A 16,553-nucleotide genomic window follows, 5' to 3' on the forward strand; every position below is an offset into this window, starting at 1 on the left:
ATGTCTAGCTTTTTAAGTAGCCTCCAAATTTTTTTCCAGAGTGGTTGTACTAGTTTACATTCCCAGCAACAGTGTAAGAGGGTTCCTTTTTCCCCGAATCCTCACCAACACCTGTTGTTGGTGGTGTTGCTAATGATGGCTGTTCTAACAGGGGTGAGGTGGAATCTTAGTGTGGTTTTCATTTGCATTTCCTTTATGGCTAGATGGCCACTTGAATTTCCTCTTTTGAGAAAGTTCTGTTTAGTTGCCCATTTCTTTATTGGTTCATTGATTTTGGGAGAGTTTAGTTTCTTAAGTTCCCTGTATAAGAGAAAGAGGAGTTTTCATGTCTTGGGCAGCCCCAGCACATGTAGGAGTGAGCCAACTGAGCATGGCTTTAATATAAAGTTTTCTCTTTGCAAACATTCTGGCCTTGAGAAGCAGGTGATCAGTTTATGGAGCGGCTGCATTTCTTTTACCAGGATCCCATCCTAATTAAACGTCCTGGCCTTGGATAAGGATGGGCCACTGATGCTGCTAAGAAAATGCATGAGAGGAGAGGGCAGAAAACATAGTTTATTGTTTGACTTTTAACAGCCTCATTCTTCCATCTAGTTTAATTTTGGAGACATTGTGGCAAAGGCATCCTAGTTTTATTGGCACACCTGGGTTTTGAGGCCAGTAAGATTTGTTTAGGAAAGTGAAAGGGCAGGAAAGAACTTAGATTGCTTTTAATAGCAGCAGGCTATAAGCTGTGCAAGTTTGGGGCTATGAGGGGGCAAGGAAATGAACACATCACATTTTCAATGGATAATCTGTTTTGAGTTGAGGCTTGATTCTGCACCTGCCATTTGTTCCCATGGAGGTCCCTGTCTTCTTAATTTCATATTCTACTTTCACTTAATCTGTATTTTAGAAAATTATTTTCCAGTGTATCTGTTTTCCTTACTGATCCTAAAATGCCTCAAGTAAATACGTAAATCTGATACTTACCTTTAAGAATTCTTATAATTCCTACAGGTGTATAATTTGCTGGGTTTGCTGACACACACCTGTAATCCCAGTGATGGAGGCAGAAAGAGTTCAAGTTCACCCTAGGCTACATGATGAGTTCCAGGCCAGCCTGGTACGTAGAGAGCCTGTCTCAAAAGAAAAGTATAATGTAGCTCAGGGGTAGTATGCTTGCCTAGCGTGCAAAAGCCCTGGGTTCAATCCTTAGCACTGCAAAAGGAAAAGAATTCCTACAACTACTTGATAGTTGGGCACACGTAATTCTCTTTGCATATTCCTAACTTCCAAGATTGGAAGAGGGTAAGGTGTGAGAATTAAAAAGCAAATCATGGTTTTACAACTATAATTTTCTAATGCATGATATCATACAGTTAAGATGACCGTTCCACAAACATCGTATCTTTAAGATTATTCATCTCATTCTTTTCCAAAGCATGACTTAAAACAGTCTTTACAAGTTTTTAAATAGGCTTATTAACATAATCTACATAATGTTCATCCACTTAAAGTGTACAGTTCAGTGTTTTTTATTCTATTTACAGAGTTTTAAATACTTTCATCACCTCAAAAAGATATCCACTAGCTGTCACTACCCATTGTCACCCTATTCGCATCAACTCTAGGCCCCTAGGCAACCACTTTATGCCTCTACAGATTTACCTCTTGTGAAATTTTCACACAAATGGGATTATACAATATATGCCATTTCCAATCAAGCCATTTGTCCACATCTCTACTAACACTTATTGTCTTTTTTTTTTGTGGGACTGAGGTTTGAAGTCAGGGCTTCATGCTTGCAAAGGAGGTGATCTACCCCTTGAGCCACATCTCCAGTCTGTTTTGCTTTGGTTATTTTGGATATGCGGTCTCATGAACTACTTGCCTGGGCTGGCCTTGAACTGCAGTCCTCTCGATCTCAGCCTTCCAAGTAGCTAGTGTTACAGGAGTGAGCCATGAGCTCCTAGCTTTGTCTTTTTGACTATAGTCATTCTACAGGGTGTGAAATTGTATCTCAATGTGGTTTTGATTTTAATTTTCCTAATGACTAGTGTGCAGCATCTTTTTATGTTCTTATACATGCACGAATCTTTCTTGGGTAAATGCCCATTCTTTATTGTTTTTTTTAAATTATTGAGTTGTAAGAGTTCTTTATATATGCTGGGTAAAAGATGATTATCAGATGTTGATTTCCAAATATTTTCTCCCATTTTGTGTTTTCATTTAACTTTTTAGACAAGGTCTTGCTATCAGCTTAGACTGGCCTAGAATTTGAGGTAGCCTCAGCTGACCTCAAACTTGCAGCCCTCCCTCCTCAGCCTTCCAAGTGCTGAGATTACAGGCATGTGCCACCACACCTGGCTTCCCGTCACTCTTACTGATGTCATTTGAAGGACACGACGTTTTAATTTTGATATTCATTTTTCTTTTATTGTCTGTCTTTGTTGCCATAGCTGTGATATACCTACATAATTTAAATTCACAAAAATTTACTCCTACATTTTGTCTAGTTTTATAGTCTTAGACCTTACATTTAGGCTTTTGATTCACTTTGTGCTGAGTTTTGTATATGGCATGATAGGGGGGTCTAATCAGATTATTTTGTATGAACACATCCAGTTGTCTCAGCACCATTTGTTGAAAAGACTATTCTTTTCCCTGTTGAACTATCTTGGTACCCTTGTTGAAAAGGAAATTGACCCTAATGTACAAGTTTATTTCTAGAATCTCAGTTCTACTTCATTGACCTATGTCTATTCTTATGCCAGCACCACATTGTCTTGATTAGTCTAGCTTTGTAGTAAGTTTTGAAATCAGGAACTGTGAGTCCTCTGATTTCATGGGGATTTTTCAATATTATTTTGGTTATTCAGAGTCCCTTGAATGTCTGTTTGAAGTTTAGGCTCAATTTCTATAAATGCCAGCTGGGATTTTGACAGAAACTGCATTAAAACTGTAGACGAGCTTGCTGAGTATCATTACCTTAACATGGAATGTCTTTGTATTCATTAGATCTTCTTGACTTTTTAAAACAACATTTTGACACGATGTATTAACTGATTTTTGGAAGTTAAATGAACCTAGCACTCCTGGGGTAAATTCCAGTTTGTCATGGAGTATAATCTTATATATATATATATATATATATATATATGTATTTATATATTTATATACTTTTTATGTTTTATATATTGCTGGATTTGATTTTGCTATTATTTCCTTGAGTTTATTGGATGTATGGATTGTTTCCACCAAGTTTAGGGTACTAGTAGCCATTTTTCTTCAAATATTTTTTTCAGTCCCTTCCTCTCTTCTTCTTACGAGTCTGTTGTGTATTTAATGGTGTCCCACATTTGTCTAAGGCTCTGTTGATTTTTCCTTCATTCTTTTCCAAGTCCAGAATTTCCATTACTGTGTAGGAAATGATGTGTACGTTTGGGTACTCTACTCTTCGCTGATATATTGGTTATCACCGAACCTTCCTTTTCTTAATTAAACATTGTTTCATTAAGCTCTTTGAACATATTTATAATAGCTGTTTTGAAGTTCTTATTCACTAAATTCAACATTTGGTCTTCCTAAGAGGTAATTTCTATTGTCCTTTTCTTCCTGTGTAGGGGTCACATGTGTTCCTGTTTCTTTGCATGTCTGCTAACATTTTTGCTGAACTAAACACTAGATATTACATTGCAGCAACTCTGGGTACTGACTCTCTGCTCTAGGATTTGTTGTCCATTTATTTGTTTGATGACTCAGCTGGACTCATTCTTTAAAGTCTTCCCCCACAGTGTGTGGTGTCTAGTGTCTCTATTCATAGGTTCACCTTCAAATCTGGCTTCCTAAGGGTCATCCCTGGGTCAGTAGTTTAACAGACAGCCTCTGATGATTAGAAAATATACTTAAGCCCTCTGAGCCAATAAGGTTTTCATTCTTTAGTATTTTTGTTCATGTGGCTTGGAGATGGCTTTTGCACTTCAGGAAGTTTACAAGTTTGTCAAATACCAACAGTTCTCTGTTGAGTTGTTCCTGACAGAGTGCAGCCTTAGATATAAATGCATTCTTCTATATCACCAGCTGTGACTGATTTTAGCAGGGCCTCCTTTACTATTTCTTTCTCTGATTTCGCTGTTAAACTTCTGGCTGGTCTTCCTCTATCGGTACCATACCATGCTATTAGGCTTCACAGCTGGCTAGCCGGCTATTTATTCTATTGCTTTGGGCAATTCCTTGAAGGCATAAATTCCTCCATAATCCAAATAAAGTCAGGCCCCTCTGGCAAGGCCAGGGTCTTGCCAGTATAATGAATGTTGGGAACAGTACCTAGGAGAGATGATAGCTACCACTTTGCAGTCAAGTACATCTTCCTCAATAGCTCCTCTGCAACATGGAATTTGGTGAGGAAATGGGTGCACCTCTAACTCGGGTGTTAAAGCTTTCCACTATTGTTACTGACTTCTGCAAAGTTTGAATAAATGAGTCTCAATTTGTTGTAAACATTTTGATCATTCTCTAAAGACCCTGACTGATTGTCTTTGCTAATTTTGGCCAACAAAACCAGCATTTCTCTGGGGGAGAAGTTTGATCAAGTCTTTTGCATGGCATCCCAAAGTCCTCTCCATTGCAAATTTCAAGTGATTATGAAGAAACTGGTAATCAAGTTTGGAAATTTAACTTAGTCCACAAAGCCACAATTATCAGTAGAAAAATGGTTAATTTCTATCTTGAAAAAGATGGAATTAACAGCTAATTTTAAAAATTACATATGACCTTCTCTCTCATTACCCCAGGCAACAGAAACTTGCCTGCACATAGATAAAACAGTAAAGTACTAAACACAAAAAAAATCAGTTTTCTTCAATTTCATAGGTGATACTGTGTCATTGTAATTAGGGCTAGAATACTCATGAAGGCCCAGGGTATCAATGTATTAAATGGTGTTCATTCAGTCACACCTTTTGTACTTTATCCAGAAAGGCTCAGGAAACCTGTTCACCCATGAAAATAAATTACAGAAAATGCAATTACTTCAGTGAATTTCGGGACAGTCTTCAATTGCATTTCTATAAGTTATACTTTAATTAGATATACTTGAAAGGCAGGAACAACTTTTGTATCTTTTTCCCTTTTTAATGGAATTCTACTGATTTTCTATTATTTTATATGTCGAACCTTTGGAAAACAGACACTGCAATCTAAATTTAACCAAAGAAGAAAATAGGAGGCAAAGTAGTTAGTTAACTGACTTTTATGAGGTCATACGTTAATTAATGATATAACCAGAAGCAATGAAGGACTTTGGCATTGAATCTTCAGCTTTGGGCAACAAATCTAGTTAGATATGCTAATATTCTTCCTGGTAAGCCGAATAAATTTACTTTTCTGTTACATGCTTAAAAGTGAACTTTAATGCATATGTACTATTATATAAGTTCCTTAGAAAGACATCCTTTTTTGAGTATTATAAAAATAAAGTGTTGGTAAGTCAAACCAACAATATAGTCTATTAAAACATTGTCCATCGTTGTTAGAAATGGATTTTTTAAATAACTAAACTGTAGGCTCTCTATATGAAGCAACCTAATAATTTAAACAAAAGAAAAGGCAGTATCAATTAAAAAGGCATTTTAAAACTATAATAAATATAACACCCATTTTAGAGATTTTTTTCTTTTAATAAATCATTTATAATGTTAATAAAAGTTATTAACCAAATCAGATATGTCTACTTTTCTTTCTGGATCAACCCCAAGACCAAGAAGGAGGAAAATATGTGACACAAAGGAAAAAAAGTTAGAAATCTAATAGCAACTGCAATATCCAACATTAAGTAAATGTTTATAATGTCAACAATTTTACACAAACACTGGGTAAAGAATGTATTATTTTTGTACAACTGCAATTATAAGCCAAATTTTTCCATTTCTTCAGGTCTCTTTTGCACTGAAGCAAAATATTAACTTTTATTAATATTTTATTAATAATCTTTTATTTTGTGTCATGATGAATCTTCAAGATAATTTTTCAAATAACTAAACTTACCTTACTTGTGTAGCAATATATGTAATGTTGAGTCAATTAAAAATTGATCAAGAAAAGAGAAAGGAAAAAAGAACCCAAGGAATCAGTAGAATCAGAAGGAAAAGACAAAATTATTCCTGGAATATAAATTTCACTTTAGAGCTAGGTACCAGTGGCTCATATTTGTGATCCCAGCTACTTGAGAGGATTGTGGTTCAAGGACCGCTTAGGAAAAAATGTTTTTGAGACACCATCTTCAAAGGAAAAACACTGGGCCTGGTGGCGCATGCTTATCATTCCAGTAGGCAGTGGGAAGCTTAAAATAGGAGGATCATGGTCCAGGCCAGCCTGGGCAAAAAACAAGACCGTATATCCAAAATAACCACAGCAAAAAGGGCTGCAGGTGTGGCTCAAGCCTGCCTGGTGAGCTCAAAGCCCTGAGTTTGATCAAACTCCAGAACCACCAAAAAAAAAAATCATTTTAGAAAAGTTTCTTCCGTGACATGAAGATTGTTAGAGGCTCAATTTCATGGAAAAGAGCATGAAAAATAATCAAATCCTTTCTCACAACCAAAAGTTTTACATGATTTTAGGACAAAAATATGTTTTGAAAAACAGTATGGAAAGTTATTTGGAGTACTAACTTAAAAACAAAGAGAAGTCTCTAAAGGACAAAGGTCACCCATGGGGGAAGTTGTCACATTTACTGCAAAGCAGCAAGAGCTTTTTCCCAGCTGCACAATCAACATCCCACATCATTAAATATTCCTTTTTGGAGGAAATCACCTTTCTGACTTTATTATCTCATTTTTAAAAGAATTGCTTGACAGAGTAATTGTACATATTTATGGAGTACAGTATGATATTTCAATACAAATATACAATGATCATATCAGGGTAACACATATTCATGATCCCAAACATTTACCATTTCTTTGTGTTGGAGAACATTCAAAATCTTCTCTAGTAGCTATTTTGAAATACACAATTAATTTTTGGCAACCACAGTTACCCCCAGGTGCTACAGAATGTTAGAAGTTATTCCTCCTATCCAAGTGCACCTCTATACCCGTTAGCTACCCTCTCTCCAACCCACCCGTACTCTTCCCAGATTCTTGGTAACCACTATTCTCTCTTCTAGGAGACCAACCTTTTAAGCTTCTGCATGTGAGAACATGCTTCAGAAACACTCCTGCCCTTTTGAAACCTTTGTTTACCTGGCTTCCAGCATAGTAGTCTCCTGAGTTTTTTTCTACCTCACTGGTAAGTCCTTCTCAGTCTTTTGCTGGTACCTCCTCTTCTCCTCTAGTTCTTAATGTTGGCATAGCCCAGGGCTCGGTCTTTGACACATCTCTTCTCTGACTGCATTAGGTGATCTCATTCAACGTCATGGTTATTTCCTGATGAGTCACAAATTGAACTTTTCAATTCTAAATTGTACCCTTAAGTCTAGACTTAGCTATCCAATTGCCTAGTCAGCATCCTCAATACAAAATAGAACTCAATTCCACATTTCACCAAACCTGTTCTTCCTCTAGCATGCCCATCTCTGCATCTTAGATTTCACTCAGTTGTTCAGGTCAAAAATCTAGGAGACGTCTTTTACTCCTCTCTTTCCTACTCCTTATAATCAAGCTACCAGCAAATTCTAAGTTCTCTACCTTCAAAACAGAGCCTGGAACCAACTTCTAACCACCCCCCATCATGTATGACATTCGCTCAACACTCTTGCCTGGAACACTGTAATAAGCTAACTGGTCTCTGCTTTCCCCTCATCCTCTTCATTCTAACCTTCATGCTACATTCCATACTTCATACAGGTTCTCCTCAATCTCTCTAATGCCTTCAATATGTATATCTATGCAAGGCTATCCAGACCTTTCAGGAGATTGTCTCTGGCTTTCTCTTGTAGTTCATTTCTTACCACTCTGCTCTCTTAATCACGTTGCTGTAGACTCATTGGCCATGCAAGTTAACACTTTAGGGCTTTTCCGCTTGCCCTTCCTCTGCTCAGAATGCTCTTTCCCCAGGTAGACACGTGGCAAATATGCTTACTTCATTAGGGTCTCTGCCTATGTCCCTCATCAAACAGACCATCTTTAACCAGCTTATCTACAGTAGCAACCCTCTCCACATTCTGTCCCTATTTCCTGCATTTTATACATAGCACTTAATATTATGTATTTGCTTATATTGTTACTGTCTGTCTTCTTTGGAATGTGAATGCCATAAAAGCTGTATAACCAGTATGTGGAAGAACCTAGCACATAGTAAGAATGCAATAAATATTAATGGATTCAATAAATGCATGAATGGGATTTGTAGTCTGAGCACTATCTGATAATATAGCTTTTGTTTTAATGGAAAGAAAAAAAGGAACCACAAGAATGTTTCCTTAAAGACAAATTCAACTTCATTCCTCTAAAATGATATGAATTTTATTTAAAAAGAGTTATTCAGCAGTGCTAATGCAAAAATTTTCTAGCTGTTACAATTTTTTTTTAATTTCAGAATTACTTCTAAAAGCAAAGTGGCAGTTAGTTTATTTAGGCCTAAATATTTAAAAACTGGATATATAGACACATATAAACACTCAAACAAATAAAATAGAGTAGTTTCATGAAATTGAACCAATATAAACAGAAACGTCTTTACCATCCCCACATGATCCTCCCCACTTCCTTTCCTCATTGGACTGCCACCAGTGAAGGCCCAGAAAGCCATTAGCTACTAAGGGGTTTTAGAATCATATGAATTATATCCTATGCATTTGGTGCTGATGCTACTGTTCATGTAAGAAAAATGGCAGTTCCCTTGGAGATTCACAGAGGCGGCAGAGTATTTTGCACGAGCATATCTGTGGCTTAATTGCTACTGTGTATTACCTGTTCTCTTCCATCACAAAATGTGAAAAATCTCACCATAAAGCATATGTGTCTCTTCACGTGTAATTTGGTGGAAGGCAGAGCCTGATAATGAAGTGGTCACTTTTTACTAGTAGGCCAGTCTAAGTAGTCCTTGAAGATGGCAGTCAGTTTGTGAAACAAATACGGAAACTCAAGTTGAGCTACTTGGCCTCTTCAGCAATGAGAAAGAATTTAGTCCGGCATGCTCACTTTATGTCAACATTCATTTAATGTTCATCATTGTGGTTTTGCTCTCTGACTGGGGGACCGAAAAACGAAGAATACCACTTCTTATGAAAAGTCTCAAGCCTTGTAACCCTTCCGAAAATAAATATTCCAAATACCAGTTCCATTTCTTTTCCTGCAGGCACAGAAAAAGGAAAGTTACTTATTAAATATGTGTACTTATTCTCTACTTCCTCTTCTTTCCCTAGGAAAAGTTTGCAGCATCCTGGATGCATATAACAGGAATTAGTTCAGAAGGGCCAAATTCATAACTAGAACTGAGTCACCAAGTAACATTCAAACCAGAAAGTACTCAAGTCCCTTTCATTATATTGGCAAAAAAGTTATCTGTTCAAATGAACAAAGTACTATGAAATGGAAATGTGCCATTGTTCCCATATTCTAGAAATTTACATCTAAAATAGGTAGCACAGGAGCAGATATTATTTCATTACTGCCTATAAGATATACACAGCAAGAGTTTCTATAATAATGAGTCAATTGTACAGAGTTTTGTTAAATCAGTCTCACTACAGTCATACTTTATATACATGTAACTACTATTAAATGAGACCATGCATGGTCACAACAGCAAGAGTCAAACTATGAAGAGTTATATTCCAGAGAAGAATGAAGGTGTGTGCCAATAAACTCATATAAAAGTCACTGGAATGAATTCACAAGGCAAACATTTCACATTGACATTGTAGAGGCAACAGGCTCAAGACTTGGGAAAAGAGTAAAGTGACAAAATTTCTTGATGAAATTAAGCTACACGAAAAACCTGACCATGATGAAAGTAAATGTATTTACCCGAATAGCGCTCATGTTTATTGTCCTTTCTTCTGGGCTTTCCTTTAAAAAAAAAATGAAGTGGGGAGACACGGAGAAGAAAATATTTGGTTAGCAGAAATCACCAGAAAATTAAGATGGTTCTTCATTCTCTGATTTATTTTGCTAAGTTCTACTCCTACCATCACTCTTGAGTACCTTTAGAATAGCACCCACTATAATTCTCTGTATTTCCTTCTCCTGAGAGGCACAAATAGAGGGAAAATAAAATCACCATGGGCAAAGTGAGCACCATTTAGCTAATCTATGGCCTTGTTTTATTCTGCACTTAACCACTAGAATAGAGGTGGAGGATGTTAAAGAAGGCTTTTTCTGAGGAATGTGTTCCTTAAACTGAGTCTTGAAGGATGAAAAGGAGTTTGGTAAAGTAGGCTGTGTACACAGTAGGTTCTATGAAACTCTAAATCTTTACTTATTACCTATCATTTTGCTATTACCTACTGCATTTCACTGAGCCTTAGGATCCATAAATTCTATAACACAATGCTTTTTTTTGTGGTACTGAGATTTGAACTTGGGGCCTACACCTTGAACCACTCCATCAGTCCGTTTTTGTGATGGGTATTTTTGAGATAGGGTCTCAGGGACTATTTAGGCTTGCTTTGAACCTCGATTCTCCTGATCTCTGCCTCCTGAGTAGCTACGATTATAGGCATGAGCCACCAGTGCCTGGCTCACAATGCTTTTTTAATGACTAAGAAAGGTCTAAAGGTCTGAAAATTAAACTTATATAACACAATGACCTTTTTTTTTCAGTGCTGAGGATCAAATCTAGGGCCTTGTGCATGTCGGACAAGCGCTACACTACTGAGCTACTTTCCCAGCCCTGCAATGCCTTTCAATATTTAGAAGTTTTATTTTATAATGATTGAAAGTGTTTTTAGACTCCTATTTACTTCCTGGCTGCCGTGAGGTGAGCAGCTTTCCTCTGCCGTGCCCTTTCACCAGGATGTTTCTGCCTTGCCATGGGCCTAAACAGACTGAAACCTCCAAAACTGTGAGCCAAAATTAACTCTTCCTCCTTTTCTTTATGCCAGGTATTTTGTTATAGCAATAAGAAACTGAAACACTGAAACGAGACACACTATCTCACACACAAAAGAAGTATACAAAGAGAGAGAAGTTGCCATATTATGTTTATATCTTGAATATGAATATGATGTCTGGTGCTGTAACAGCTACATTGTGATCTTAAGACAACAAGCATGCCAGATAAGCCAAAAGAATCTCAAAGATGTTGGCCCTAGTATCAGTAAACTATAAAACCAATTTCACTAGCTGTTTTTCATCTTCTTATGTATAAGAAAAATAAGTCCTTATTCACTTGTCACTGTTAGTGAGGTGTTCTATCACAGGCAGCCAAAATCATTCCTGAATCTAGGAAAATGTGGTAAAGATCCAGGAGAAGGAACAAGAAAGACAAAGATTCAAACGTCAAAGAAATAGAGTTGTGAGGAAGAACGCAGGTGCTATCGAGGAGTCAAGTAAGATGGGACTGGAAAACATGCATGGGATTTTTCAAATTCCACATATGAGAGGAATCGTGGTATTTCCTGGGTCTGGCTTATTTTGCTTAACATGGTAATTTTTAGTTCCATGAATTTTCCTGCATGAGGGCCTTTCAGAGGGACTGAGGGGCAAAAGCCAGATTTCATTGGGCTGAGCAGAAAAGGAAGAAGGGTATGGAGGCATCAAGTATAGATCATTCTGGGCTGCAGATGTAGCTCAGTGGTTTAGTGTTTACCTAAATTTTTCACTTCCAAGATTCTACTCAATGGAAATAATTAGAGCTACTGACAAAGATTTAGGTACAAAAATGATAATTGTTCCTTCATAAAGCCATATTGGCAACAATGTAAATATCAAGCAACAAGATTGTTAAATAAATTATGATATGTCTTCATGATGGGATATCGTTCTAGTCAATATGCATAATATTTGAAAGAAGGGTTTTTTAGTGTGTGTGGTGGTACTAGAGTTTGAACTCAGGGCCTCATACTTGCTAGGCAAGCATTTTACCACTTGAACATGCCACCAGCCCTAAATGAAGTTTTAATGACATGGAAGAATGTTTACAATGGATCAAATAAAAAAAAAACAGGCTAAGAAAATATGGTTATAAATTTGTGATATATAATACATATTATTTATATGCAAAAAGAAAGGTAAGAAACATAAAATATCCAAAGATATAGGGGAACCTCTTAAATTTTACGTTTTCCTGTGTTTTAAAATGTCTATTACTTTTATAATCAGGAAAATGTATTTTAAAAAACACTGAAATTAGCTATGAAGGAAAGAAAGAGAATAGGGCGTGTGTGGGGGGGTACTAGAAGTACATGTGCCTGAAAAACTAGCAGGTGTTTATAATTTCCAGGAATGAGGTCTATATAACCTATCATGTTCTCAGGCCACCAGGAATCTCAGAAGCAAATTTCATGTTTAATCATAAAAAGAGATGTGTAGATATTCTTATATCATTTTTACAAATGTCTGATAGTAAATATAAACAAATTACAGTAGCAGAAGTATTTCTATGCCATAGTGTTGGTGATGCAGAATTTATGAAAATAACAGCTCCTGGGGCTGGAGTCCCAATTATGTAAAGCTAACTATAGTCAGCCTTCTGTATACACGTGTTCCACATCTATGGATTCAATCAGCCTTGGATCAAAACTATTTGGACAAATATTTCAGAAAATTCACAAAACTTGACTTTGCTGTGTGCTATACTACGCTAAAGCCATGTGGCTGAACTGATGTATGGTCATACCCTGCCATAGCTTCCCACCATTGCCCAGATCCTCAGTCTCCCTCCAGCACTTATTGCTTGAGCGCTATTCACCTTGCATCTTGTTACTGTACTATGTAGTAAGTTCAGATGGTTGTGTCTGAACTGAACATGTCAACATCCTTGTCATCATCACCTAAACAATTCAGTCTAACAACTATTTACATAGCATTTACATTATGTTAGGTATTTGATAAGTATGTAAGAGATGATTAATATATAAGTAATTATACATAAATAAGTATATTGTATAAGCAATTTAGAGATGATTTTAAATACAGATGGTCTCCAAATTAACAATGTTTCAACTTAAGATCGTTCAAGTTTATGATGGTTTTATTGGGACATAACTTCATCCTAAGTCAAGGAACATATGTATATGAGAGGGTATGTATACATTATATGTAAATACTCTGCCATTTAATATAAAGGATTTCAAGCCAGCGCCTATGGTTGACACCTGTAACCCTAGCTACTCAGGAGGCAAAGATTACAAGGACTGCAGTTTGAGACCAGCCCAGGCAAATAGTTCATGAGGCCCTATCTCAAAAATACCTAACACAAAAAAGGGCTGGCGGAGTGGATCAAGTGGTAGAGTGCCTGCCTAGCACCTAGCAAAGTGTGAGGACTTGCGTTCAAACACCACCAGTACTGCCTAATAAATAAAATAAATAAATAAATACTTTACACACACACACACACACACACACACACACACACACACACAAATATAAGGGATTTCAGCATTTATGGATTTTGTTATCCTCAGGGGAGTATGAAAACAATCCTCTGTGGATACCAAGGGTCAAATGTATTTTTGGCTTGGCTTCTGCTTCAAGAAAGTCCATAAAATGTATGAGTCACTGCTTCTCTTCTCCCAAATGTTTTGGTTTGGGGCAGATAAAGCAGTGCTCCAATACTGTCTCAGAATGTTTTCCCAAATTGCTGACATTCATTCTGCAAAGTCTGATTCTGGCAACCCGTCTGTGCACACTTAAAGAGCAAATGACAACTACATCATGATTGCTGTCTGGCTGACAAAGATCACAAGATGCATCCTGATCTCTGAAGTTAGAAAGTGAAAAAATATGTTTTGGGAATTGATGAAATATAGTACATGCTGATGAACTCCTTATTATTTCTCTAGTTCCAACCTCTCTCCTGAGCTCTAAGCCCTTATTTCAAACTGTCTTCATAACATTGTTTTCTTGAATGCCTAACAGGCATCATAAGCTTAAGTAAGTCAAACAGAACATGATTCTCATCATTCCCCATAAGCAAAATAACCTCTCCTCGTTCTTTCATCAGTATTGCTCTTATTAATAAATGGAATCACAAATCAACTCAGTGGCTCAACTGAAAAAAAAAAAAACCCAAAGTCCTTTTCCTATTCGCACTTCTAATCGAGCTATCATCAAAAGTCCTCTCCTTTACCTCTAAATATACATCTCAGAGCAGTCCATTTCTATCCATCTCCACTCTACCGGTATAAAAATCACTATCAATATCTATTGTCCAGCAACAGTCTCCAGGTTGGTGTCCCTGCTTCCACTTGGGCCTCTTCTTAGAACCTAGTTTCCAGAAAGAAGCCCGTGATCGCTATTAAATATCAACTCAGAACATATTATGACTCTGCTTAAAAATCTTTCCATTGTACTCTTGAACAGACCTGTCAGATGGATGGCTCCAGCATCTCTCCGAGCTTTCTTCCTTCAGTTTCCCCTCTTGTTAGTTAAGCACTAAATCACACTGGCATCATTTTCCTTGAATCTTTTGACTTGTACTGTTGTATGACCTGGAATGCTCTTCCTCTAAACTGGCTCTTTCTCATCTTTTAGAAGAATCTCAGATCAAATATCATCTTTCTCAAGAAGGTCTTCCTTGACCACTCATCCTTGCGAACTCCCCAGTCACTCACACCTTTGTAGTAGTTATCAAAATTAAAAATGAGCACATGCCCATAATCCCAGCATCTGGGAAGCCAAGGCAGGGGGGTTGTAAGTTAAAGGTCAATCTGGGGTACATAGTGAGTTCCAAGGTTGCCTGGGGTACACAGTGAGTGAAACCCTTTCTCAAAAAAAAAAAAAATTAGGAAGAGGCAAGATGGTGACTGAGTGACACCACCCAGCATTCCTCACGGGCACTCCCTACTAAACAATCCTCAAATCTAATTCCCTGCAGAATTGCACAGAATCAATACCCTAGGAGTCAAAGGTAATCAGGGCAGCAAGGAGCCACAGACCACCTCCCCAGAGCCCCAGTCTCACACCTGGGGCGCATGGGGCAAGGTCCCTCACTGCGCCCAGAAGTTCCTACCAGACACACAAAGGCCCATGTCTGTCAGCCCACAGCCCCTCCAAGGCCTAGCGCTCACAGCAGGCATCCCTCATTGTGCCCAGAACTTCCTACCCACTCCTGGAGTGTTCTGCCTAAAGTCTCCCTGAGACCTGTGTACATGCCCTGCCTGCATCTTCCTCCACACCCAAAATATCTCCCCTTCCTGCACAAAACCCCACACTGGAGTGTTTTGCCCCCAGTCCTGCTGAGACCCTACCCACTATGTCTATGATTCTCTATGCCAAGAAACCCTAGTACTCTGCACAGGGACTCCACTGAGGGCCCAGAAGTTGCCACGTGGGAGCTCCCACGTGATGCATCTGGTGCATGGATTGCAAAGAGTCAGAGTAACCAGTAAGAAATAACAGCCAACTGAACCATCCTGTGACAAAAAATACAGTCCTTAGGACCAGCAGGGCACTGCTGCCAGGCCACAAACCCCATCTGAGAAAGTGCAGTGGAATGTCTCCTCATTGGGAGCTGCCTGCCTGCACTTCCTCTCACACTGCATTGGTGTGCCACCAGAGCAGACACAAAACTATGTCCAGATTACAATAGCCTGTGAGTAGTTGGGGGCTTGGAGAGGGGAAAGCTACAAGTTAAGGGGAGACAGTGTGAGACTGGCAAACTGAGAACCCAAACTCCAGAATCCTTCACTGGAGATAATATTTACATATTCAAATTCTCTCCCTAACATCAGCACTGGAAAAAGAACTGGGGTAAACTGACACCATTTCAGAGTCAGGTATCCAATGTTGTGTCATTGTTAAGCTTTTGATGTTTAGATTTTTTATGTGTTTGTATTGTTTTTTGTTTCTTTTTCTTTTGCATATCTGAGTGGGGGTAATTTTGCACTTTCTCTCTCCCATTTTTCCCCTCTAGTTCTGCTTTTCTCCCCCTCTTTCTTCCTGCAGACATTGTAAGAGAGTCACAAAACATGCCCTTCCAGTATTCAGTCTTAATTCATTTCTTCCCCTTCCCTTTCCTATTGCCCTTCCCATTTATACTACCCCCTCGCACCTAGAATTGCTTTCTAGAATTCTATTTCTATGTACCCACCCATGATCCTTCTTGGTTACCTATATTGTCAGCTGGTAAATAGATTGCTAGATCATCTTTTTTGGGGGGGTCTTGTTTATATTTGTCTATTTAATTCTCTCTGCTTCTCTTCCTCTTTTCTCCCTCAACACAATATTAACTGTCTCTTTTCCCTTTCTCATTAACTCCTTCTGTTAAGCTTAGCCTCCACCTTTTTCTGCCTTATAAGACCATATACCTTGTATTATCCATTAGAATCACCCTTTCTATCTGCTCCCCATTACAAATCACCCTTATTATCTTGGGCCTTTCTAGATCACAAAGATTTATTCTTGTTCCAACATACCTCTAAAGATACTGGAACAGCAGCAGTGATTGAATTTCTTTAGGGATTGCTA

The 16,553-nt window shown here is 37.9% G+C and overlaps 1 protein-coding gene across 2 annotated transcripts in view; it reads right to left on the reverse strand.

Annotated features, from left to right (window-relative positions):
* Positions 1 to 6,626: 6,626 nt before the first annotated feature.
* Cenpi (centromere protein I) overlaps positions 6,627 to 16,553 on the reverse strand; it is a 57,476-nt gene continuing 47,549 nt past the window's right edge. For both annotated transcript variants that reach the window (XM_074062627.1, XM_074062628.1), the window contains exons 20-21: positions 9,951 to 9,992; positions 6,627 to 9,273 (exon numbers count right to left, since the gene is read on the reverse strand). In XM_074062627.1, the coding sequence (XP_073918728.1) occupies positions 9,136 to 9,273; positions 9,951 to 9,992 (180 nt within the window). In that variant the 3' untranslated portion in view covers positions 6,627 to 9,135. The remainder of the gene's footprint in view (positions 9,274 to 9,950; positions 9,993 to 16,553) is intronic.

The sequence above is a fragment of the Castor canadensis genome, chromosome X, assembly GCF_047511655.1.
Source record: "Castor canadensis chromosome X, mCasCan1.hap1v2, whole genome shotgun sequence".
Lineage (NCBI taxonomy): Eukaryota > Metazoa > Chordata > Mammalia > Rodentia > Castoridae > Castor > Castor canadensis.